Here is a 26,910-nt window from a genome sequence, read left to right on the forward strand (position 1 = left end):
GGATGAAGGGACACCAGCCAGTCATTCACAGATTAGCCCCTGGGGATGGGAGCCTCCCTGACTCAGGCGCTCTAGGTCTGTGCTCATGAAACTCTCACCATAATGGGCTGTGTATGTCCTTGGCCTTTTCCCCTAGACTGTGGGCTCCTTGAAAGTAGGGACCATGTCTTACTGTCCCTTCGTGTCCCGAGCACCTGCAGCAAGGCCTGACACACCCTGAATCTCTGTCAATGTTTATTGAAGGGTGAGCTGGGGAATGGCTTGAACTTCTCCTCTCTTTAAGAGGACATCGGGCCCCCTTCTGCCTTGTTGGCAGCTGGTGGCACTGGGGGCTATGGAGCAATGGCACGTGGGAAACCTAGTGAGTTTGTTAGTTCTAAAGGATACCCACCAAAGCCTGTGGTGGCCTAGTCCTTACACTGCTAAGAGAGGGAAGGAATCAGCATTTAACAGAGAGCCTACTGCGTGTCAGGGCCCCTCTAGATGCTTCCTGTGCACTGTTTGCCTTCATCTTCATCCCGCAGCAACATGAACTGGGTTGAAGATAATTTGGCTACACAAACTGGTTAAGTACAATGACAATGGTCAAAATAACAAGGTGAGCTAAAATGAATCTATCCAATCAGGTTTTGGGAATTTGCGCATACTCCAGGAGAGAATTTTGTTAAGATTTCCAGATCTTTAAGTACTTTTGCCTGCTTTTCATATGTTGTAAGAGTTTTTTTTTTACACTTTACTTCTTAATTTCCAATTCATTTAAATCAGTTATGCCTCCTCTGTGCTTTTCGTCATCATGAAAATAATTGTAAACCACCCAGTGCTAAACATGTGAATTTATTATGGTACCCTCCTACCACAATGGAAGGCCTGGAATACAATGAGCCCCTTGAAGTGATGTTGAAAATATGTACCTATTGAAATGGAAATGTACTCACATTGTAATATTAGGTAAAAGAGCAAGCTGCGTAACTGCAGGTATAGTATAATCTTGCTTTTGTAAAAAACAAAAATCAAAACAAAACAAAAAACAGTAGTTATACCCATGCATACAATAGACCTTGGAAAGATATATACCATGGTGTTAATGATGGTTGCCTCCGGGCAGGTAGACACATGAGTGCACTTTATGTTTCTCTTTTTGCTTGTTTGTGTTTTTATTTTCTATAATAATTATACATTGATTTTATATTAAAATAAACAGCTCAGGCACCTTAAACAACAAAGGAAATAATTTGGAGTTCAGGGATTTTCAGGTGTTTTTGCCTCTACTTTAAAAAATGTCAGATTCATTTCAACTGATAATTCTTTTTTTTTTTTACCTTGTAGATCCATCAGAAATTGAATATTTTCAATCAGTCTATATTTTTACAAATTCTATGCCCATTATATAGGACATGAAGTGGGACATGAGATAATATGACCTGAAATCATTACAGATAATCAAGGTGTATTATTCCTTATATTCTAGGTGGTGGAAAAACAAACAAGCATACAAACCATACCAATATTAGAACTCTACACAAACTGGTGACTGGGAACATTAACTTTTGAATAATATGTTGCACCACTGACAAATTTTTACCTCTGCCAAACTCTTGTCAATCAAATTATCTGCTCTCCTCTTAGGAGGGCATTACAGCCCATCTGCCCCAAGAGGAAGCAGAAGCACACAGTGGAGTAACCTGCCTGAGGACCCACAGCTAGGAAACAGTGGGATTGAGAAGACAGCGCAGGGGTGTCTGATTTTAAGTTTGGAATACCCTGAAGCCCACTTTCCCTACACCTCTGTGGGGCTGCATTGTAATCTCAGCCTGGAGAATAGTCCTGGGAGCTGTTTGATGTCTTCGTGGTAGCAAACAGGGGTATGGAGCTAAACCAAGTCATCCATGAAGAAGAGTGGCCGGGCATCCTTCCCATCAGCCTGGCTCATAAATTGGAACCCTTTCCAGCTCCTTCTAAGCAGCCAGACTGAGGGTCCCTGTCACAGAGTCCCTACTCATTGTGGAGGCAAGTGGAATTATCCACTGAATGGCTCTTTTTGGGTTCCTTAAGGACAAGCTAGGTAGGGCTGGCAGGAGGGGCTGGTGTCAGTACTCAACTTCTCATGGGGTTAGGGGCCCCCAAAGTCTTCCAGTGCAGGGCAGCTCATGTTCCCCTAAACTGCTGGCCTCTCCACTCAAATTATTTGATGCCAGAGCCCAAAATAGTATGTATTCCCACTGGCAGGTTTCTCTCTCATCTGCCTATAACAGGAAGGAGCAGTGGAGTCAGGGCACTTCAGCAGAGGGCACAGCTCCATGGTGAGGCCCGGTGACCCACGCACTCCTGGGCAGAGTACCACGAGCCTGGGGGACCCAGGCATGCACTGATCTTCTGTCTGTGAGCTCTGGATCAAATGCAACTTAGCTACACTTCCCTTGTCTCCTCTGCATGCCACCTCAATGGACATGTTGAAGACTGTCCTGGCATTTGCTTTTGTATTTCCTCTGTTTGGTAGACTGTCTTTCTTTTTAAGAGGACATCAGAACCACTGATCCCTCCTCCCTGCAGGTCAGCCAAGAGGCAGACCCACACACGGTGCTGGTGACAGTATGGCACTGTAGCTATGGGCAAAGACACTGGAGGCCTGGGTTCAAATCCAAGTTTCGCTTCTTATTTGCTCCAGAACCTTGGGAGAGTCACTTGACTTCTGGAAATTGCACAAATGAGGTTATTAAAAAGATTACATGACACAGTGAGATGATGTTGAGCACTACACACATGAACAGTAGAAGGCATCTCTTCATCACGTGGAGGCTGTCGTTCCTACCACATCTACCACAGTAGATGTTTCTGCAAAGGGGGTATCTATTCTACTGCTGGCCACTTGGAGGCCTAGGAAGACAGCGTTCGAGAAGCACCAAGCACATAGTGGGGGGTTAATTAATGCCAGATCCCTATTTCTCACCTTCCAGGATAGAGGATAGCCATGCTTGTGTTTACAAAATGGGACTTTTATGCCATTTGCTATTTCTTCTAGATAATTTTGTTGTTATTACTTGGGTTGATATTCTGGAAGCACTGATGCCTCTTGCACATTGAAAAAAAAAAAGCCTTTACCCTCCACTCCAAAGAAAAAATTACCTAGGTCATTAATTGATTTATCTGCTTAAGTCTTTCACTGAAGTGCTGTGCCTTTGAAGAATTTTACTCTTTTTAAGGATCTGGGTGTTTTCCAAATTTTCTGAGTATATAACTTACAATCAAATTAAAACATCATTATCTCAAAAAATAATTGTGGGGTTTGGGGATCATTCTCTGTCATGCCTGCCTTGCTAGCAGGTGTGGAAAACAGGGAGGAGACACGGAGAAGCACCTTCCATCTGGCCATCTGATGGCTCTAAACACCAGTGACAACCACATTTGAATTGTATGGAAAGATACGGCCCTTGGGGGCATAGGGTGTTCTTCTGAGCAGACTTGAAAATCGGAGTGAGTCCTGGGTCCCTTTCCTTGGTAACAGGATGGGATAAATGGCTGTTGAAAACACTGGAGATTAGAACGAGATCAGATGGCATCTAGAGAGAGAAGCGAGAGCCAGGTTGTGACCATGTGAGGAGACTGTCACCTGAGCAGAGCAGGCTGCTGGCTCACTTGGAATGGTCTGCAGCAACTCTCTTGGCCTCTGAAGGCCAGCACAGGCCAGTGCCCTGGGTCCTAGAGGGCCAGGGCAGGGAGGGGGAGGGGCCGCCTTTGTTCCCTTGGACCCGGAGAAAGCTGGGGCTGGCTGGGGCATGGGGCAGGTGGTCTGACCCCAGTGCCTCGGAGGAAGTGACTGGAGTTTCTCTGGAGACGAGCGGGGGCCCGCCCCGGGCCCTCCTGTCCTCAGTGGGCTGCCGGTGGCCCCCAGACACGTCTTTCCCAATAGTGAGTCCGGTGGCACCTGCCACACCTTCCACAGGGGAGAGTGAAGTGGAGAAGCTCAGAGCCGTGGAGGAACCAGGGCAGAGGGGGTTAAGTTGAACTCTGATGTTTCAGTAAAACCGCAGCTCCTCTCCACAGACACTGCTACTCTCATTATCTCTGTCAATCAGATCCAAGCAGCAGAACTTCCAAGTTCTCTCTCTGGCTGACAAACTCTCTGTACATGTTCAAAGATCTTCCTGGGCTCCGGAAGCCCAATTACCAGCACTCCGACTTGCCTCTGCAATTCGCTTTCTTAAAGCTTTTCAATTGTCATCTGTAGAATCCGTTACTGCCACCACCTCCATGGTTTCTGACAAGTGGGGCTGCAGCCTGGGCCGCCCCGGCCCCTCCTGGCTCTCTCCCAGGCTGGGCCTTTTCCCAGGGGGCGAAAGGCACCCCCCCCCCACTTCCCACCAGGAGCAGAACTGCACTCGGGGCAATGCTTAGGGGCTTCAGGTGGGAGAAATAAGACAAAATTAGAATAAACTGCTGCTTTGCACATGTTCTGCTTCCCTTTGAGACCCAGCTCAAGCGTCGAATATCTGGAAAGCCTTCCTTACCTTCCCCTCCCAAATGGTCCCATGGCTGGGTGTATGCGCCGCTGGACCGTGGACACCCGGGAACAGAAGCAGCGAGCACAATGGCTAGCAGCGATGAGTGTTTGCTGAATGAATGACTTGGGAATTCTGGAAGTTTGGTATCAGAAATTCCATTTGTTTTCAGCCTAGGTGAATTCCTTCGCTGAGATCTTGAATGTCAAATCTCGCCTGTCAGACAGTTTCATAATCCATTCTATGTGTGCTGAATTGTTCTTAATAGGATTAAAGTCTCAGGAAAGGGCCTGCATGTTTCTGGATCCCATTTATGACTCCTCTAGCTGACAGTCTGGATGCAATCGGGGCGGGGGGGGGGGCAGTTGATTTCGTGAATGTAGCCTCGGAATCCATTCTGACACTTTTGGCTTTGACATGCTCCAGGGGCGGAGGCAAGGCATGGGTAATCATAGATGAGAGGGGACCCAGACGCCTCACATGACCGTGGGACCTGGTTAATGATGCAGCCATTTCGCCTGCCTGGGCTGACGCCGCCACACCCATGGGAGCAGGGGGCACTGCCACAGCAGAAGCCCGGCCCCTCCCCACACTCCCATTGGGAAAGCTTTCCTGAGCTCCCAGACTGCCACCTTACTCAATCTTCTGGGCACCTGCCGTGGCTCTAAACCTCAGGCTGGATAGAGGGCTTGCTGAGGCCAGATTTCTCAAGTTAACCATAGCTCAGAGCCACCCAAGCATGGAGGTGGGTATGGTGCAGCTGGTTGCCCAGTGGAGCAGATCTTGCCTGGGGATGGCCCTTCCTCTTCTTGCCACTAGGTTGGGAAATGTAATAACTGCCCCCAAGGAGATGGGCAGAGTATGCGGAACAGAGGAATGCAGGCTTTGCAATCCTCTCAGCTCCAGGGGGAGGGCATGTATTGAAAATACAAAAGCAGAATGGTCCAGGGGAACAGCCCAGGATCAAAGGCAGTGTGGAAATCCAGACATGACTTTCATTTGGGGACTTAACAAAGCAAATCATCCTCAAAAGTCTTCCTCACGTTTTAGTGGTTATGAAGCAAAGGGTCCCATCTGGAACACCCCTGCTTAGCGCATCTCAGACAACCCTTCTCCTTCCCTGCCTGCTTCTGTCCTTGGAGGGCAGCCTGGCGGGGTACTGATCACCTCCACTTGGGCAGGGTCCCACTCCTGTGGGCCATCTGAATCTGACCAGCTTTGGGAAGCCTGCTCAGCAACTCCTTTGCTGATAGGTGACAGAGGCCCCCAAAGAGTAGATTCTCAGGAAAGAAGGGCCCTTTACGATTCCTCTCTTTAAAGCTGAGAGGTGTGAGCTACATAGAAGCCGCAACTGGCTCAAGGCAGTACATCTGTCAGGGCAGACAACACCGCTCCCTACTCTGTCCCCCACAGCGGGACAACACACAGGCTGTGCGCTTTGAAGCAGGGCTGAATCTCCTGCTTTATTTGGGCCTGCTCTAGTTCATGGTCCACAGCCATTCAGCACCAGCCCCAGGGCTCCTGGGTTGGCCCAGGCACTTTTACAGGCTCCTAGGAGTATTGGGATTATTGCATTTCCATGCTGGACTCTTTGATTAGCTCAAACACGGGTGCCAAGGGGGTCCTTGTACCCCCCGCCCAGACACCTCAAGTTCAGGTTGTAAGGCCCTGAGCTGACACCAGATAGGAGGGGCTGGCCTGCCACTGCCTGTGGGAACCCTTGGCTGGGGTTTGTGGTGACCAGGTAGCGCCGACACTCACGTCTTGGTTGGACATATCCCAATAGGGTCTCTCTCCAAATGACATGACTTCCCACATGACAATCCCGTAGCTCCAGACATCGCTGGCAGACGTGAACTTGCGGTAGGCAATGGCCTCTGGAGCTGTCCATCTCACGGGGATCTTCCCTCCCTGGAAGACAGAGAAGCTACTCAGCCCAGCTGTCAGGTTTCTAGTTGAAGGCAGGAGAAGATGAACTCGGCATGCATGTCCTTTCCACTCCTCCACCCTCACGCCTCGTGAATTAGGGCAGCCAGGATAGCCCATGCTGCACAGCAAGCCTCCATTATGCACCCGCGTACAGGGGCTCCAGGAGGATCTGTGTGGCCTGTGCTGGTCTCACACCATATGTGGGCACACCACCCGTGAGGCAACGGCTGTACTGAAGCTTCATTGGTCCCGAATTCCCTGCATGCTGATCCTAACGTTGCTGTGGGGGTGGGGAGAGGGAGTGGAAATGTCCTACATGCTCCCCAACATGCAACTCTGTACTACCCAAGATTGGCCACGTGAGCCATGAGATGTGAGTTACAGCCATCTTTGTTCCGCAACGTTGTAACACTCACACCATTGAGTCAGGGGGAAGCACGGCAAATAAAAGGAAGAAGCTGATAGGGAGTCCTTCCTGGGGGCCTCCTACTACAGGATCTCGCTGTGCTGCCCCCTGCCCCATTTTCCTCGTGTTCCACCTGTAGGGGGGAAGGATTTTCCTCACCCTGAAGCTTGTGGACAGCCCTGGGCTGCACTGGGTTGAACAGCTCAGTGCTCAGGTCTCTGTAGGCCCTGGCTACCATCCTGCCTTTCAATGGAGGTTGATATTCGGAGGCTGGAGATACACTTTTTGCTCCTACGTCTGCTTCTCCTTCTTGCCCTCCAACCCCACACTGGACTTTTCCAACTTGCCTCTCTGCTTGGCCCTCAGCTTTTCTGCCAGACCTTGGCCTGTTTTGAGTACCTAAGGGATTGATATCCATCCATTTGCTCCATCAACATTAGGCAGTGAGCACTGCTTTGCGCCAGGCCCCTTTGGAGGAGCTGGTGTTCCAGGGATGAGCCAGCCATGGTCCCTGCCCTCAGGCTGCACAGGGAGTGAGGAGGCAGACAAGACCCCAGAGACTGAGAATGTGTTGTTTACAAGACGGAAAGTGAGGAGTGTGAGGCGAGGGCGGATACAGGGTTTCTGAGAGCCAGAGTAGACTCCCTAACATAGATGGTGGGTGGGGGAGGTGGCCGGCAGCAGCCAGAGGGCCAGTGTCCTGCGGGGTTAAGAGCACCTGGAGCCTCTGGTTGGGTCTGGATGCCAGTTCTGCCCCTTTCAACCTATGTGACCTCTGGCCAGTTACCTAACCTCTCTGGGCCACTCTTTCTCATCAGCAAAATGGGCGGGGGGGGGGCGGGGAAGATTGCACCTATGTAGTCTGATTGTTGGGAGGATTCTGTGGGTTCCTATCCATACAGTGCTTGGGACGCTGCACATGTGTGAACTGTTACTCCACTCTATGCTCAGCCCCAGGGGACAAGTAGAAGTTAACCAGGCAAGGGGGCAGGGAGGGAAGCCCAAGCAGGCAGGAGTGTGTGCAGGGGCTGGGGCGAGAGCAGGGATGATAACTAACTGCAAGGGGGAGCCCAGCATGGCTGCAACTCAGCAGTCCCAGGGGGTGTGAGGGGCGGGTGTGGAGAGCAGGGCCCCTGTGCCACCCCTCTCCTCAGGGTGAAGTGGGGGCACTCACCAACGCTGCCCTCCACAGCTTATCAGTCTCTAGAACAAATACAGTCCTCATGTTCATGTCTTCCTGCCAAGTAGCAGGCTTTCCCTCCCCAGCCTTTCTCTCTGCCTGGGCTCTGCCTGCACAATACATGAGGCTCCCTTCCTCCCCTCTGCATCTGCCTCATGCCTCCGCCTGAAAGAGGCTATTTTTACACTGACCACTCTCACGATCTGTTCCAATCACCAGAGATGCATGTAGGACTTTGGCAAAAATACCTTTAAAATGTGTAAGTGGTTAATCTGAGTGCGAGTGACAGAAAAAGGAGCAAGCAGCAAAGTGTATTTGTATCTGGTTTCCGGGCCGGGGTCTGGGAGGAATAACGGCTGCCCTGCCAGGCCAGGACCTCCCCAGGTGCACATCCAGCTTCCCGCAAGGAAGCCAGTCCTGATTTCCCCCGAGCACGATAGCAGGCTTTTGTGGTGGGGCACATCTTCAGCTCAAATGCCAGCAACGTGACAAATGCCTAGAGGGCAGGCCTGGGCCTCTGCTGCCCCCAGGTGCTTTGTTCTCACCATCCCCCAGAACAGCACTGAGTTCACTGGCTTTCTCTCTTCCCTGCCCATGGCTGGGAAGAGAGGTGGAAAATTCAGCCAGTGAGCCGGGAGTCATCAAACACCTGGGGGCCAGTGTTCGCCATTGGGGCAGACGCCACACCCGGAGAGGGCCTGGGCCCAGGGGAGGGCTTTCTGCTCTCTCAGAATACCTGGGTTAAGTGAGGCAGGAGAGAGCAGGAGTTTAATTTATGTGACTGTGTGTGTGTGTGTGAATGTGACTGTGTGTGCGAGAGAGAGAGAGAGAATGTGACTGTGTGTGTATGTGTGAGAGAGGGAATGTGACCATATGTGTGTGTGTGAGAGAGAGAGCGGGGCTCTGTGAGTGAGGACTTATCAGTATGTGTGAGAGCAGAGTGGGAGACAGAGGGAAAGCTTGGCCGTGTAGGTCTGTGGGTAAGAGAGTTCAGGCTTATCTTCTGTGTGTATGTTTGTGTCAGAGAGGGGGAGGGGGCATGAAGTGGCTCTTCTGAATTTCAAAGAGGTGGTTTGGGAGTCTGAAGGTGTCCTCTCTGCCAAGTCTGGAGCAGACCCCAGGGGCTGCCGGTGACAGCTGTGGACTTGCTCCCTCTTGCATGTAAAGTGGTGGAGCTGGACCTGCTGGCAAAGCGCCTCAGCCCTCCTGCCACCTTGTGCTGCTGGGCCTCACTGAACACTGAGTTTGGCCTGTCACGCCACCTCCTCCCCCGCCCCCCATCCCAGCAGGGAGCAGAGCCTTTCAGAAGAGCCGCCCTGGACAGACAGGTGACAGCTTGTCACACCAGCTCTCCCACTTAGCCAAGAGAGCAGGCGATGCTGACCTCCGGGGCGAACAAGAGGAAGGGAAAGCAAGGGGCGCATAGGGATGGGTGCTTTCCTTCCTGGGAATTTTAAACCGTTCCTCTCAGCTTTTCAAACATTGTGTCATCAGTGTCCCCTTCTGATGCTCAGAGGTAATTATGGTGATGATTATTTAACTTGTCTTTGGTCATGTGAAAGGACAATTATTAATTTAGACTGTAGTGATCAGCCTCATGGAGGGAGACTGGAAGAACATTTAGTGGAATGGTGTTACAGCAGGCAGGGGTTTGCTAGTGAGGACAGTCCTCCTGCTGGAAGAGAAGTCTGGACCGGAAGGCCCAAGGCCAGGGCATTCATTTGATTACAAAGTGCTCTAGGAGTCACTGGCTCTCACCAAAGCAGGCATGAGGAAGGAGCACAAAGGAGTGATTTGCCCTGTTGGATGGGAAAGAACATGAGAGAAGAATTCTCAGGGGTCGAGGAACGGATGACACTCCCTGGGAAGGAATGTGCTTCCATGTGGGCAAAGAGAGGCCGACACTGGGCTTCAAGAGAGCACTGTCCCCAGCACAGGGATTCTCCAAGATACCAGATGACTGCACCACCAGGGACGTGAAGGCAGTCTGCATTCTGCAGGGACCCAGTTTCCCCAGAGCTGCCATGGGGTCACTGCTGGGATGTGGGGGAGGGAGAAGAGAAGAGCAGGGAGGAGCATCTCACCACCATCAGGGCCCTAGTCTCCCCCACAGGACTTCATATATTGACCTTCCACATAAAGCTTTATACTGAATGGTTGTGCTGCTGAGAAGTTCTTCAAAAGTTTGAAATCCACTGCTTCAGAATAATCATGCCTTCACTCTGGTATAAGGTAAACTATGAAGTGTGTGTGTGTGTGTGTGTGTGTGTGTGTGTGTGTGTGTGTGTGTGTGTTTGGGTGTCTGTGTGTAATCTGACGAACTAAGAGAAGATATTCGGCAGTGGATTAATTTGGCAGTGGATTAACCCACACCCACACCTGGGTGGGTCTCAGTGTAGAGGTACTTCAGTCCCTCAGCTGCAGCCAGCCTGCCACAAGCATTGAGGGGGACACGCATGCTGCCCAGCATCCTGGTGGAGAGGTGGCAGTCAGTGGTGAAACTCAGCTCCACTGTCAAGGATCAATGGATAGACACAGTGGCCCCCAGCCAGCTCACTGTCTTCTCACGGTGAGATTAAACCACTCATAGTATTGGTTCTGAGACCCAGTTAGTTGTGGAGTTTTACAGGCCAAAGTCTGAGCATAGCACCAATTCCCCCTGCTGATGACTTATCCTAGTGATACCCATAAAAGTAACACTTCTGTGGGCGAGAGGCATTGCTATGGTACTTTTCTCTGCCATCTTGTGTGAGATAGTCTCAGTGGGGATATAGCAGGAATCCAGACACTCATTACTGAGTATAGTGATAAAAGACTTATTCATCAAATATTGGGATCATGCTGCATGAGGAATCCCCTTGAAGTCTGGAAGTAATAGGTTTATAACCAAGAGCATCATGCAATATTCTCTGAATTTCACAATAAACAACTCTCCAAAAAGTTGACAACATATAAAACATATTGGGGTTGTTGTGAAGATCCAACATGATGTATCTGTAAACTACTCAGTGTATTATTGTTACCATTAAACAAGATTTATTGGGTTGTGTTTGTTGGATTTTATCCCGCCGCCCCCCGCCCCCGGCAAAGAAATATGTTCAAGTTCTAATCTTCTGTACCAGTGAATGTGACCTTATTTGGAAATTGGGTATTTCAAAATGTAACCAAGTAAGATCAGATCATACTGGATTGGGGGTTGGACCCAACATCCAACAACTGGTATCCAAATAAGGCCATGTGAAGACACAGAGACAGATATAGGAGGGGATAACGTATGCAGATGGAGGCAGAGATTGGAATGATGTACCTGCGAGCCAAGGAGCGCCGAGGATTGACAGCAACAGCTAGAAACTAAGAGAAAGGCATGGAACAGATTGTTCCCTAGAGCCTTGGGAGGGAGCACGGTCCAGCCAGCCCCTTGGGTTTAGACTTCTGGCTTCCAGAACAGCAAGAGAATAAATTCCTGCTGTTTAGAGCCACCCAGTTTGTGATACTTGGTAACAGCCATCACAAGAAACTAATACATTGAGTATATAAATGTTTATCAGGCCCTAGCTTAAAAACCCGGTGGCTGAATTCCCAGGTGGCAGAGCTACCATGGCTGCCCATAGGAGGTAGTGGGATTTGGGAGTGTCTTTCACTCCCAAATGGCTTCTGGCTGCAGAATTGCAATGGAGTCTATATAATAAAGACTGAAGCCCGGCAGATAAGCCCCTCTGTGACATGGCCTTGGTGCTGTTGATCAGACCCAGGCCGGTGTCCACGTTGAAGGACTGACTGCCCTTTGTTCGGCAACGTGAGCACTGCGAGGTGAAGACTTCAAGAGGCAGCCCCACGGCACTTTCCCAGCTGTGGTAATGAGGACAACAGTCAGAAGGCAGCCCTGACCATGATGCTCCTTTTACTCGCTGGAGAGGCATGGCCTGCCTCCGGAAGAGTCCACCTGCACTTTACCAGAGTGTCCGCAGACCCAGCTTGGCCACTCCAGGCCATGGGAGCCGCATCAGAGTTGTGCAGCAAGAGCTCAAGGCAGCGTCAGTACCCTTATTCTTGGCAGACCCAGAAAACCTAGGCTGGTGGTTCTCCAACTTGGCTGCTCATTAGAATCAACCTGGAGAAGGTTTTTTGTTGTTTTTTTTCCTTTCCTTCGTTTTTTTTTTTTTTTTTTTTTTTTTAATGCCAGTGGGTATTCTAATTTATTTAGAGTCTCTGGTTGTGGTGGAGTCTAAGCACTGGTGGTAGGTTTTAACATTTTCACATGCTTCAGGTGATTCTAATGTGCAGTCATTTAGTCACAACCACTGGCCTGGAACAGTGGTTCTTAAATTTGAGTGTACGTAAGAATCTGGAAGTCTTGTTAAAACACACATCACAGAACCCTAATCCAGACTTTGGAATTTACCAGGTCTGGGGGAGGGGTTGAGATTTTACATTTCTAACAAATGCTCAGTGTGGTTCCCCTGACTTTGAGAACCACTGCCATCGACCAGCCAAGCATAAATCATGGATTGAGTGAGGTCTCATCTTGATTACCAACTCTGGGCATTGTTAATGGCTGGGTCGAGCATTCTGAGACTTCATCTGGGCTCAGCAAGGAAGAGGGCCATGACTGAAGAGCAATGTCTGCCACGGGAGAGGGAATGAATGGCTATATATATAGCAAGTGTTTGCCAACACTGCACTAAGCCTCAAAAGGCCTCAAAATGGTGGGGGAGAAAAAGACAGCAAGCTGGTTTCACCAAAGTTTCCATCGAGTATAGCTGGGGCCTAAGGGAAGTGCAGGGTGAATTGAAGTGAAGTTTCCATCGCACAGAAAGTGGCCCTCTGGAATGGCCTTTGGACACTCCCTGTGGAGCAGTGACCCTCCTGACCGGTGCAGTTGGCCAGCCTGGGTGAGGCATCTGTCCATGAGAGGGACTCTGTGCAGTCCTCTGTCCACACATCAGACACTGGTGGCCCTGTCCTCAGGGTGCATCCACGGGACACGCCCTCCTCCTATTCCCCAGTCACTGTCCACTACCCCGGACCAAGAGGTCTAATGTGGTTCTAACCATTAAATTAAGAAGGTATATTAGAATGAGTGTCTCTATTTAAAAGTGCTTGTAAGTACACTGACCCATTTCCCCCAACCTAATCAGCAAAGTGATTTTTCCAGATAAGACCAGTATCAGTCAGGAAGGAAAAGCAGGTTCTGCCTAAAAGGTTATCTTTCTTGAGTGTTACCAGCTTCTAACAGCCAGTGGAAATGGCTTCTGGCTGCAGAATTGCAATGGAGTCTATATAATAAAGAGGCTGCTCCTAGTTCCCCAGGATGCCAGGAATTTGCATGAAAACAGTCTCTCTATCTTCGGAGAGAGTTCATCTGGCCCTGCTGCTTATTTCTTTCCAGACGCCACAATCTTGATGGTGACACTGTAATTTATTACCATGCTAAGGATTATGATGCAACATACAGAGAATTAGAACTTTAGGTGGGAAACAGGCTGCAGGAACAGGTGAGCTTTTGGAGAGGATGGTCTTATTTGTCATGCAAATGACATAAATAACAGAAAAGGGCTGGGAGAAAAGACAACCCAAAAAGAAACACTGCGTTGGCTGCAGACAAAATTGTTTCTAAATAGAATGTTTTTCAAAGCTTTTCTTGAAGCATTAGTTGCTCCTCCAAAATGAGTGACACAATGTATTTCGTACTAGTAATAAAATATGTGATTTGAATAACTACAAATGGAGAGATTTACAGTCAGTGGGGTCCTTGCTACCTCTCCCCTGAGCTTTGTGAGCGCCGAAACCCTTCTGTGAGATGCTGCGAAAGGTAATTGCAGCCTAAACATCATTTTCCAGCAGCTAGAGAAAGGCCTATTTGGACATAAATTAACTAAAAATATGCGGATGATAGTGTGTGTTTCATGTGTGAAGAACAGAAAGGCCAGTCGGTGACGTTTCCCAGCTGGAAAAAAAATCTTGGTCAACCAAACAGATGCTGTCTCTCTGTTCTACAGCAGCAGGGCAAACTGCTGTCTTTCACTACTCACCCTCAAAATAGCCCCTGATGACTGGGATGTGGGCAGGCATTCTTCTTCTTATTGTTATTTTTGTCACACGGCACTTCTTGAGTTTATAATTAAAAAGAAAGGGTGGAGAGACACAGCTAAATAATTCACCGGCTGCCTTCATTCACTTGACCAGGGGTACCCTCTCTGGGCCAAGCCAGGAAACAATACCACTTCTGCCCCGGAGAGGGCACTGTCCAGGGAATCCTGAAGTGGTAATCTGCTCCGCGAGGGTGCAGGCTTGGTCTCTCCTGGTGCAATTCCAGAAGACTGGGCCTTGCTATCTAGGCTCCTGAAAAGGCGGCCTCTGGAGTGAGTGTTGGACTAAGTGACCCAGTGGGCTGTAGATTCTCTGCACTTGACCTTCCCCAGAGGGTGGACCGGGGGTACTCTAGGAAGGGAGCCAGTGCTCATCACGGACCTGGTGAGCAAGAAAGAATCTGCATGCTGCTGAAATGAAAACAGCCCAGCTCCCAAGGTGGGGTAGGGACAGTGGGCCTCTGGGCCCTTTGGCTGACAAGGTTGTGGGGAGGATCAGTGAAGAGGGGAAGGGCAGGGTTGAGGACGGGGCTAGGCAGTCACCCTGCTATATACCTTTCGCTTTCCTGTGCCATGTCCAGTATGTATCCATGCTTCCTTGAAAAAGGCAAAAACTGTGCTTTTTCTTGGAGCCCCACTCCCACCCCCACTGCTTCACTGCTGCCCACTCCCAGCCCCAGGCTCACCCTAAGAGGCTACAGTTCTCTCCTTTTCCAGGTACTGGAAAGATCTCTGGGCTTTCCCACTTGTCCCCATGTCTCCGTGGCTCCTGTCTCTGTCAATAACCCGTGAGGGCCATCCCACCTTTGCCCCTGTGTCTCCCCCATGAGCTGGGGCACCACACTCTTCTTGCATTGCATTCCTGCCCTATGCACGACGGCACTCAGGCTTCCTGGGCCAGGCCTGCGCCTCCCATGGCAACGTAGCCTCTGCATGAACATCTCAGAGACCTCTGTCCAGCCATGTGGGAAGCCTCTGGGGTTTATTCCGTTGTCCTCACTGAGTTAACTACTGCCTTTAATTTTTTCCCTCCTCTTCACATGATGTAAGCATCTAACAGACTGTCCATGGCAACCCCTTTTAATAGATATGCTGAGTATATTCCTTATTCACAGTGTAATTTTTGGTGCCTTACCAATGTCCACTAGCTACACTCTAGTCTCTCTTCCTGTCCCCACCCTCCAACAGCTATTGTAAAATAATCAGTCACATTAAATAGCTTAAGCTCTCTGGCCTTCTGAACCACACTCTCCTCTTGGCACGGCTTCTCTCTCACACAATCCCAGCAGTTATAACCAAGTCACTTAACCACTCTGTCTTACTGTCTCCACCTGCCAATAGGGATAATAATGCTTAATTATCTCAGAGGGGCGTATGAGAAGCTGCTAGCTGATGCTGGCAGGGTGTGAGACGTGCAGCGAGGCTGCTCCGCCTTCCTCCAGGCATGAGCCCTGTTCTCTGGGCCACATGTCCTCCTCTGGTGGGTGTGAGGGGTGGCCAGGGAGGGTAGAGCCAGCTCCAAAGACCCTTCAGGGAGGCCAGCCCTTTCCCGTGTTCCTTGCACATCAGTTATGTGAACCAGGTAATCTGAAGTTCATTTTACAAGCACTGGGAGCTGGCGAGAGGGGGAGGGCAGCCTGGGTCCACGCCTGATCAAAGGTGGGGAGGGCACCTGAATCTGGGTCCTCCCTTTCCAAATCCTGCGCTGCGTTCTTCTCCGAGCAGTAATGGTATAAATGGGGGAGTGTGTCCCGTATGTGCAGGGCAGGTGGCATCTTTTCCTCTCTCAAATGGGGGGAAGAAGAATTGGCTTCTGTTCTCCTTTCGCAGAGCATGGAGCCCGGGACTCTCAGCCAGGGGTCCCAATCCACCTGCACTGTTCCTACCCCAGACTGCTCAAGTCCAGACAAGCAATGTGATACAAAAGCCCATGTGAGTGCACTGCACTTTTGGTGTTTGGGGATCATTTGCTGAGAGATAAGAATATTAAAGTGTGGGCGCCTGGGTGGCTCAGTTGGTTAAGCGACTGCCTTTGGCTCAGGTCATGATCCTGGAGTCCCAGGATCGTGTCCCGCATCGGGCTCCCTGCTCAGCAGGGAGTCTGCTTCTCCCTCTGACCCTCTTCCCTCTCGTGCTCTCTAGCTCTCATTCTCTCTCTCTCAAATAATAAATAGATAAAAAAAAAAAATTCTAAAAAAAGAATATTAAAGTGTATCTCAGAGGGAAATGGGAAAAAACATTTATTGCTTTCTTTTTAAAATAAAGCATTCATAAGCAGAGGGAGTATACCGGTCAGGAATAAGTTAAGAAGACTGATGGACTGGGCGCCTGGGTGGCTCAGTCAGTTAAGTGACTGCCTTTGGCTCAGGTCATGATCCTGGAGTCCCGGGATCGAGTCCCGCATTGGGCTCCCTGCTTGGCGGGGAGTCTGCTTCTCCCTCTAACCCTCCCCCCTCTCATGTGCTCTCTCTCTCTCTCTCTCTCTCTCTCATTCTGTCTCAAATAAATAAATAAAATCTTAAAAAAAAAAGAAGAAGACTGATGGACTCAGTGTGAGAGAGGGAATAGGGACATGGGAGAACTCTCACCAACTATGGCTGGAGTTAAATTGGCAAAATGTTTGGGGAAATCAAACTTTTTCTACCAAAATTTAAAATCTGCGATTTTTAACATCACCACGAGGGGCAGATGAACAACAAGGACACACCACCAGTTATGTAATGTATGATGCATAACCTGGGTCTAATCAGACAAACTTAGAATGGGGGAGGTTTTTTTTTAAAGGATGGTATTATTTAAAGATGTCAATATCATAAAAAGCAAAGGAAGGCTGTGAAAATACCCCAGGTTAAACAACTCTAAATGAACATGACACCAAAATGCAACATCTGATCTGAGACTGGAGGCTGTACTAGGAGGAAAAGGTGCTACAAAGGACATTTTGGGGTCAGCTAACAAAATCAGAATACAGACAGTGAAGTATTTTATCCATATAAAATGACTGAAGTTGACAGATATACTACAGTTATGTAAGAGGACATCCCTATTCTCAGGAAATGCAGAAGGTCGCACTCAAGTATACGGAGATACAGAACCATAAGGTAGCCAACACTTCTTCCAAGAATTTAGAAAAAAAGAACTTTAATTTTTTTGGGGGGGATCAGGCAAATAATAAAGAAATGGAGGTGAAGCAATAATAATAGGTAAAGAATCTGGTAAAAAGGTATGAGTGTATTCTTCTTATTCTTGGAATTTTTATTTAAGCTTGAAAGTATTTAAAATATGTGAAATGTGCAGATTTCTTAGCCCGGGATTTCTGTTCTTGAAATTTATTGTACAGAGATATCCATACGGGTGTGCAGAGACATCTGTGTAAGAACATTCACTGAAGCTCTGTTTCAAATGATACAGCATCAGAAGCTACCAGGATGGCCATCCAAAGAGAGCTGGTTAGTTTCCACGGTTCCTTCATACAAAGGATGCCCGAGATACTGACAAGGGCAGCAGTGAAAAGTCTCCAAAGACATGAAATAAAGCACTGGGAGAGGAAAAGGTCATGTTCATGATGTGTTCTCTTTTTTTAAAGATTTTATTTATTTATTTTTGCAAGGGGGGGGGCACGAGCTGGGGGTGGGGGTGGCAGAGGGAGAAGCAGACTCCCCGCTGAGCAGGGAGCCTGATGCGGGACTCAATCCCAGGACCCTGGGATCATGACCTGAGCTGAAGGCAGACGCTTAACTGACTGAGCCACCCAGGCGCCCCTCATGACGTGTTCTTAAGTAACAGAGCAAGTCCATGAAGAGGTGGTCTGTATAGGATGAGACCATTTTGAGGACCACAAAAGATACACACACCCACACCAAACTATTACTGACAGTGACTTCTAGGAATTGGGAAGGGGAAGTCTGTTTCACTTTGTGCTTGAAACACGCTTTTATTTTTTGATGTTTTTAAGCATTGCCTTTATACATAAAACCATAATAACATTAAAAAAAAGGCATTCTAGAAACTTCTTTCTTCAAATGGGCTGACCTTCCAAGTTGGACTATAAGCTCCTTTCTCTCTGGCTGCTCTGGGATCGGTCCTCCCCCAGGTGTGGGTGGAAGGAGCAGGGTTATGATAGCCGGAAGTCTGGTGAGTGGGGCTGGTGATAACAGCCACTAAGAGCCAGAGAGAAAAGCTCAAGTCCAGGGTTGGAGGAGCAGAGACCGAGGGGTCTCTTCCCACTGTGAAGAACCCAGCTGCCGTGGACAGCCATATTGCTCCCTGGGTACACCATTTTCCTACTTGGTATCTCGGATCACCAGGGACATATTGTCACTCATTAATTAATTTCTTAATTCACTTCACAAACAGGTACTGAGCGGCACACGCAAGCTTGAGGATGTTGTGATAAAGGAGGAAAGTGGGCCAGTGGCGGGGAGAGAAGAATGCAGGGCTGGGTAGAACCTGAGGAGTGTGGCAGAGCCTAGGGAGTAACTGAGCAGCCATCAGCGGGGGACTGACATGCAACCAGGCACAGGTTGGGAGAGCGGCGTTGAGGGCACAGCAGTTGGCTGGACCTTGGGCCCAGGTGCCCATGGTTGTTCCCAATCTCTCATCCTTTGGCCTTGGATGCTGTTGGCATGCACAGGGCTGCTCGACAGAACCCTTGCTTGGGGCGTGCTGGGGTCTCCAGCTTGGTTTAGACTTTGGCCAATGCTGCTGGCCTCTCATCTGTCCTTTGGTGACTGATCTATTTTCTGACATGCTTTAGAATGTACACTACATTTCCCCATTCCTTAGAAAACCAACTGCTGGAGTTCTTCCCACATTCCCAGACCTAATTTCCCCCAACCTGATGGGTCTAGACCCCTTGTCTTTGCCTCCCTGACCATGAATAAATTTACCATATGGTTGTCCCAAAGGCAGCCGGGGTCTTCACAGTGGGAAAAGAGACCCCTCAGTTTCTGTTCCTCCAACCCTGCACTTGAGCCTTTCCCTGTGGCTCTTAGTGGCTGTTACCACCAGCCCCACTCACTGGACTTGGGGCCTTCCTAATCTTGCCACAACCTTGAAGCTCTGCCTAGGACGGCAGGGTCTCTGTTCCAGAATTCTCTGTAATTGTGAGAGTTATGGCAGCACCTCCTGCTGAAGTCCCAAACACCCCCTTTTTAGAGGGTTCAGAGTCCATTTTATCTGGGGGCTGGTAAACTGTGAACGCCCCCCCCCCCAAAAAAGCCCACAGTTACTATTTCCACCAGATTCATGGTCTCCCAAGGTCTGGAGCCCATACTTACCATTTTGTGGGAGCCCAAAAGGTTCAGAGATAATCCTCAACCACAAGTCAAGAGAAGTCCTGGAAGGTTCCCAAGATCTATGTCCTGTGCATGTGATAAAGAGAAGCCTTCTCATCTGGTCTTATTGGAAAACCTCCTGGAGGTTCTACATCCTGTAGGAACATTTCAGTATTTCTCAAGGCCCTTAAGACTTTCACATTTCTGGGCCCTTCAGGGCTGTGTTTTCCTGCCTGTGGCAAAGGATGGGTGCGATTAGGACAGGTAAAGGGCAGGACATCCTACTTCCGGAGCAGGGCAGGCACGAAGGCAGAGATGTAGGAATCAGTGAGCCAGCATATTTGTGGACAGAGAGGAGCTTGTCTGTTTCCCCCTTCTTCTGCCACCTCCCCCCCCCCCCCCCATAAATCAGACTGTTTGCATCGAAGGTGTGGGCAGAGTGGATAGTGATGGAATAAGACCAGGTCTGCAAGGCAAAAGTCTAAAACAGGAATTGGGAACAGATGAGAATCTTAATGTTTCTAGCCAAAGGTCATTCCAAAACTTTCCCAGGCAAAAATCAAAGAGAATGTGATCTTCAGAATGTTATTGGGCTGACTTTCCAAGTAGAATAAAGGAACATTTAATAAGATTATAGAACTACCATCCAAAATGTCAGTGACAAGTGTGATATGGTGGCTGGAGTTGGAAAACATTCTGAAGCTATAATAATAAAGATTAGTTCAGATCAGAATCATCAATGGGTGCTAAAACTAGAGGGGAAATTTCCACAAAGAGCAGGATATTTGCACAGCCTGTCTTTCCACAGACTGTTTATCAGTTACCAAAGGAAAACATGTAATATATACTGTATGCAAATATACAGTGGAGAAGTTGGACAAAACCTTGACCAGGTGGTCAAAATTCATGCCATCAATGAAGGGCACATGGACCTCATTCATATGTCTTGAGGTATGGTAATCTAGGAAGTATACAACGTCACTCATGTAGGATTATAGTCAAGAATGTAGAACCCGAAGCTAATTATGAGGAATACAAGAAAAGCCCCAAAGGAAGATTGTTCTATTAATGAAAAAAAAAGTGACTGTGTTCCTAAAAAAGAGAAGTCAATGTCATGAAAGACAAAGAAAGACAGTGGAATTCTTCAGATTGAAGGAGACTGAACAGATAAAACAACTGATTGTGAGACCTGACCGTAGGCTGTGGGACCTGGAGGGTATTCGCTTCTAGGAGAGATTGGTTTTGTCAAATTGAAATCATATCCATTTTTTTGGAAATTTTATTCAAATAAAAAAGTTTGAAAAAAATCTCCTTCTCAGTTGTTTGGGTATCTAAAAGTGTTCTCTGACCAAACTGGCATTTTTTTGACACTGTTCTTACAGAGAAGCCAGAGAAGAGAGCCCCAAGACATTTCTATCATGGTTTCAGCGCAGACAGTAAAAAAAAAAAAAAAAAAAAAAGTAATATGGACGTCATCCTAGCTTGGAAGCTCCTAAAATGTAATACAATTTCCCTGGGATCTTCTCTAAAGACCAGTATTTGGCATGGTCTGTAGACTCTCTTGTAGGTCTGGAACAAGTATGATTAGGGACAGAAATATCGACCACATAAAATAACCTATTATCATCACAACTGATGGCCTGTAGTTTCCAAATACTACACTTGTAGTGGCAGAACCCTTGTTTGAAAGGAAAGCTTGGTAAAAGCTCAATATCTAAAATTGATAAAACTGAAGCTGCTGTGGTTGAAGCAGTGCAGTGGTCTGGAATCCAGCTATGTCTCCCCATCAACCAGCGGTGCCCCCGACCACCCTTCAGAATCACCTCCTGTGAAGTCCTATGCACCGAACTGTCTGTCAACGGACTTTTAGACTGAGTAATGCTACATGATCTGAAATGTGATGAAAATATTGAAAAATTCCTATTAATGTTGGACTTGGAGAGAAGAGCACTGGTCACATGGACAGAGAGGCATTCTGGAGACTCATATGCAAGAGGTGACACCACAGTTTTTCCTTTCCTTTAATTCACAGATACCTACCAACGCAACTGTTTTCATTTTGATCTTATTAAAGACCCTAAACATTTTCCCTGTCTCAAATGGCTAAGCCTGCTGATGGTTCAAGTATTGATTATACCTAAATGGAGTGCATGCTTCCTGAAAGTGACTGAATGGACTCTACTTTCCTAATCCAGGCTTTTCTGCTACAATGTCATATACGCATTTTGAAAAAACCTCATATTCTGCCAAATGGCACAATAAAATAACAGAGCCTGTGAGAAAAAATTACCTTTGGAGAAGACCATTCAAAATGTAATAAAAACATGACACTCCTAATAAAAATGGCAGCGTGGGTAAATGACAACCTGCATTTGCACCAGCCTATCTGTCCTTGCTTCTGCAGCCTAAGCCCTGGATTTTGTGTTTCCTTGTAAGAGATATAGGTCCCGGGGGAGCGGGGGAAGGGCAGTCACAGCTCATAGAGATCAGTTTTATCAAAAGTACGAATCTGTTCAGGAGGGTAGACTTCTTTGCCCAAAAATTAAAATTTAAGACAAAGAAAAATGTTTCCACAGCTTCCACATCTTCAGATTCACCAGGTCACCGAGTGGAAAACACAGCAATTCTGGAATTGCTAAACTAACTCGTATTTGCATAAAAGAAAGGTCTTTCAGTCAATGTTCAACTTTTTTCTTAAGGTCTTATTATTATGCTAAGGATTTCTCTTTCGTTATAAGAAACCTTGTCCCTGATTGCTTCAAGACGGAAATACCCTGGGGCACCTGGGTGGCTCAGGTCAGGATCTCAGGGTCCTGAGATCAAGCTCCATGTGGGGCTCTGCACATAGTGTGGAGTCTGCTTAAGATTCTCTCCCTCTCCCTGCGCCCCTCCCCCTCTTGCTCGCTAGCTTGTGTTCTGTTTCTCTCTCTCTCTCTCAAATAAATAAATAAAATCTTAAAAAAAAAAGAGTAAATATCCTGGGGAAAGATCATATGAAACCATAGGACTTCCACATGACGCTGACACCATCCCCCCATTTACCAAAATCACTGAGTGAGTGAGTTTGCATTGAGGGACAAGGCACTATAACAGAAAAGGCTATGTCTCCTCTGCCCCCCCCTTTTTTTAAAGATTTTATTTATTTATTGAGAGAGAGAAAGAAAGAGAGAAAGAGAGAGAGAGAGAGAGAGAGAGAGAGAGCGCACAAGCGGGGGGAGGGGCAGAGGGAGAAGCAGCCTCCCCGATAATGTGGGGCTCAATCTCAAGACCCTGGGATCATGACCTGAGCTGAAGGCAGACACACGCTTAACCGACTGAGCCCCCAGGTGCCCCTCTCCACTCCCATTTTTATGAGGCACCTCAGGGTTGGTGAGAGCAGATGGACGTTTGTCAAGTATCCACTGGACACCAACTGCTCTGCTGGGCACGTTATGTATTTAATATCATCCAGCTTTCACAGTCATCCTGAGAGGTAGGTTTTTATCCCCATTTTACAGGTTAGAAAGCTGAGGCTCCTGAAGTAAATACCTCACACAGGTTACATAGTGTGTTAGTAGCAGAGCCAGAGGGTTTCAGTCCCATTGCTATCCACATTTCTGTTCTTTATATTACGTTGGTTAGATTTTAGATTAAGATCCTGCCACTTACGTTATTAACTGAATGGAACTAGTTCATGCACTGCAAATCATATTTGGCATGTCATGTGTTGTTGGAACAGATTCCTGCCCCACCCCCCCCGGCCCCAAATCAGAGAAAAAAATGTGTTGTACTGAGATGGAGAATAATTTATTCTGTTGCATCAGCTTTTATGTAACTTTTATTTTGTTACATTTTTATAGGACTTTAGAAATTTATTAAATGACCTTCAACACAATATTTTTCCTTTGATCTTTACAATAATGTGATACAGACCAAGTATAATATACTATTCCCATTCAACAGATAATGGAATGGAGCCTCAAAGAGGCTTACCCCAAGTTAATAATTGGCAGAGCCAGGACCCAAGCCATGTTTTCTGGCTCAAAATTCATCCTTGTCCTTACAACTGCTGAGGGGACCACCCTTCAGAATTACCTCCTGTGAAATCCTGTGCACTGAAATTGTCGTTAGAGCTACTGGACCGAGTTATGCTATGTGGTTTGAAATTTGATGAAAACATTGAAAAATAAAACAAGGAAAGGATGACTTTAGTGTGGAAGATAATGATTACCGGTAGGATAATGGGTATCAAAAGCCAATACAAATAAACAACCAAAAAACCCTGAATAATGGATTTTAAATGATAGTGTCTTATTTACTTCCTAAAATAATTTTCTAATACTGAGAATTACTTAGGATACTAATCATCATTTCAAGATAATGAAACCATATTGTATAATAGGACAAAGTAATTTAGGAGGCACACTGGGCCCTCCCCCTCCCCCTGCATCTACTCCCCCTACCTTTTCTACCCCAGCATTTCTTGGCCAAGCCTTTGCCCTTTTAATTGCTCCGGGTCAAATATCTAACTACAAAGTCATTTAATACCATTTTATTGGTGATGCTGGTTTAAAAGCATATGAACTCACATTGCTTGGCAATTTGGGGTGGAGTCTCCCTGGATTTCCCGCCATCTGCTAGAATCCCTAGGATAGGCCAATTTTCTTTCCAAAGGAGAAGTTTCAAAAAATTCTGGAGCCTAAAGTCAGGGCACCATGGCCACTCCTGTGAAGCTGCGGGGTCAGCCCCAGGCACAACTGGGTTGAGGCTTTGCATTTTCATGGACAATTCTCACATGATAAATGACTAGAAGGTCGGCCTTGCTCTGGTCACCTGGGTCTCCTCACCTCCCCTCTCCCCACTGCTCAGCTCCTTGGCCACAGAGAATAAAGGAATGAAGCCCCGACAGGTCCCTCTGAAAAGGTGGCCAATGTGGACCAAGAAAAGAACTATCCACCTCCAACAAAGCAAAGAGCTGGTCACGGAGGAGAGGTGAGCAGCTTGCAACTCGCCAGCCGAATCCCTGGCTTTGGACTCTTCTTTTTCTCTTTCTTCATCAAACACCCAGATGGCACGTATTCTCTAAGTGAGCAATATTAGTGGCGGGCTGCGTGCATCTTTTCACAGAGAATCTTCTTTTCTTTTTTCTTACTCTCTCACTTTCTCCCAGGGAAAGGGTTTACTTGAATGCTTTTGCGGGAGGATTAAAATAAAATCTTCACCTCTACAAATCCGCCCCGCCTGCTCCCCTGCAGCTAGCCTATGTTCGGAGTGACTGAGTGAGTGGCCTTTGATCAGGAGTCCCCCCTTCCCTCTTCACTCCGCTCTCTCTTCTTTCTCTCTCCCTTCTACTCCCACTCTCTTTCTTTTACCTCTGGACCTATAAACCTGACCGGATGAGTGTCTTGGCTGCCTTTAGGTTTCAAATTTGGCCTTCCCAGAGGAAGTGTAATATGCTCACCCTCGATAGTGCTGGTTTTGAGCCACTGGGGTCTTTAGAAAATCACTCTGGCTTTTGTGTGCTCTCGAAGGCCTGGTTTCCCTTTCCAGGATTAACACCTCGCCTTAGAGAGATTTGCTAGACCCACAGGCCTCTCTTTGTGAGGCGGCTCTGTCCCACGAAGGGCTCATAGGCCAAGCCCTATTAGAAGGCCCTATTAGGCTGGGGGCACATGGGCACCTCCACCCTCTGAATCAACTTTTCTAACAATGGTAGGATCCTGAAGAACAAGAGGGAGGTTTGCAAAGACTCCCAGAATCTCAGGGCTGGTCAGCGCTTTTGAAACTTGAGCAGATCTTGGTACTTAACCCTTAGGGCCATAGGTCTCTGAAGGCAGTGCTCCTGCAAAGATGTACCACCATACAGTGAACTCAACAAGCAAAGATTCTAATGTGCTTATTTATTTATTTATTACTTTTTTCTTAATTGTCAGGCAGTAAGGTTCTCCTGAATCTGGGTAAATTCTAGATGTACATCCAAGACCCTTCGATGTCCTATCCTTCATTCCATCCTTTCTAGTCCGACTGCCCACCTGTCCTGTGATAGGGGTCGAGTTGGTCTCTTAGGACTCGCAGGAGCTTGCTAGGGCTGCCGTAGCACAGTACCATAAACTGGGTGGCTTAAAACAATAGAAATTTATCGTCTCACAGTTCTGCCGGCTGGAAGTCTGAAATCAAGGCACTGGCGGGGCCAATCTCCCTCTGAAATCGGTATGGCAGAATCCTCCCTTGCCTTTTCTAGCTTGTGGTGTCTGCTGGCAATCCTTGCCCTTCCTGGGCTTGGAGATTCATCCCTCCAACCTCCGCCTCAGTCATTACATGGCCATCTCTTCCTTGTGTGCCTCTGTCTAAATTTCCCCCATCTTATAAGGTCACTGGTGATTGGTTTTAAGGTCCACCCTCATCTGGTATGACATCATCTTAACTGGATTACATCTGCAAAGACCCTATTTCCAAATAAAGTCAGGTTCACTAATATGGGGGGGAAGTTAGGGCTCCAATGTATCTTTTTTGGGGGGATACAGTTCATCTGATAACAGGGCCCTTCTAGAACTAACATAGCATGATTTTACTGGCCAGCATACGCCCTTCCCAACACCAGCCAAATCAGCCTGTTCAGTGAGCACACCAGCTACTTTTTTTACCTCTTCAGTTCTGATCAGGCTATTACTTCTTTCTGGAAAACCCTCAGCCTTTGAGCCCTCATGATAACCTTATCCATTTATCCATCCAACCATCCATCCATCCAACCATCCATCCATCCATCCAACCAACCATCCATCCATCCATCCATCCATCCATCCATCCATCCATCCAACCAACCATCCATCCATCCATCCATCCATCCATCCATCCATCCATCCATCCTATAAACAGTCACTGAGTACCTTTTATGTACCCAGTTTCACTACTTAGTTCCTATCTAACTCATCTGGGAGTCCACTCCATCCCCCTCTCATCTCAGCTGAAAGCCAGCTCTGTCCCCTAAGCTTATTGCTCCATACTTTTATTTACTAAGCACTGAATGGGGAAAATAAGCCTACATCTTAGTGAATGATTTACAGACACTACTGCCAATCAACATATTAAAAATAAGTAAAGTTTATTTCCTTCTCTAGCAGAGGTCCTTGCCTCTTGCCAGAAATCAATGATCCCTCATGGATTGGCTCATTGACTTCTTGACTGACTCTCACTGGAACCTCTGTCAAGAAGGTGAAAGATACCCTCTGCTGGGAGTGCTTCTCACCAGGCACCCTCACAGTTCAATCCTGCATTTCTTCACAGGGCTCCCCAGCCCAGTCCCTGAAGACTGGTGTCTGGGGTCTTATTTCTGGTTCTTCCTCTTTTCCTAGAACCCCAGAGTTCACAGGTTGGATCAAAGCTACTGTGGGCCCACTTGGGTGGCCCGGCTTGCCATTTCCCCCAACACCCCGTGGCTATTCCTACAGGAGAGCTGCTTCTACCGGCTCTGTGCTTGAGCACAATCTCAGCCAACAGCCTCCTCTCCTCCACACTCTGTCTTTGCTGTGTCCAGCTTGGGGACAGTCCCCATGAG

The 26,910-nt window shown here is 47.8% G+C and overlaps 1 protein-coding gene across 2 annotated transcripts in view; it reads right to left on the bottom strand.

Annotated features, from left to right (window-relative positions):
* EPHB1 (EPH receptor B1) overlaps positions 1 to 26,910 on the bottom strand; it is a 425,029-nt gene that overhangs the window by 7,062 nt on the left and 391,057 nt on the right. For both annotated transcript variants that reach the window (XR_012380507.1, XM_073899766.1), the window contains exon 13: positions 6,258 to 6,407. Coding sequence is in view for 1 of the 2 variants with exons in the window: in XM_073899766.1 (XP_073755867.1) it covers positions 6,258 to 6,407 (150 nt within the window). In the remaining variant the exon portion in view is untranslated. The remainder of the gene's footprint in view (positions 1 to 6,257; positions 6,408 to 26,910) is intronic.

This window comes from Callorhinus ursinus, unplaced genomic scaffold, assembly GCF_003265705.2.
Source record: "Callorhinus ursinus isolate GAN/ISIS: 27379988/994484 unplaced genomic scaffold, GSC_fseal_2.0 scaffold1, whole genome shotgun sequence".
Lineage (NCBI taxonomy): Eukaryota > Metazoa > Chordata > Mammalia > Carnivora > Otariidae > Callorhinus > Callorhinus ursinus.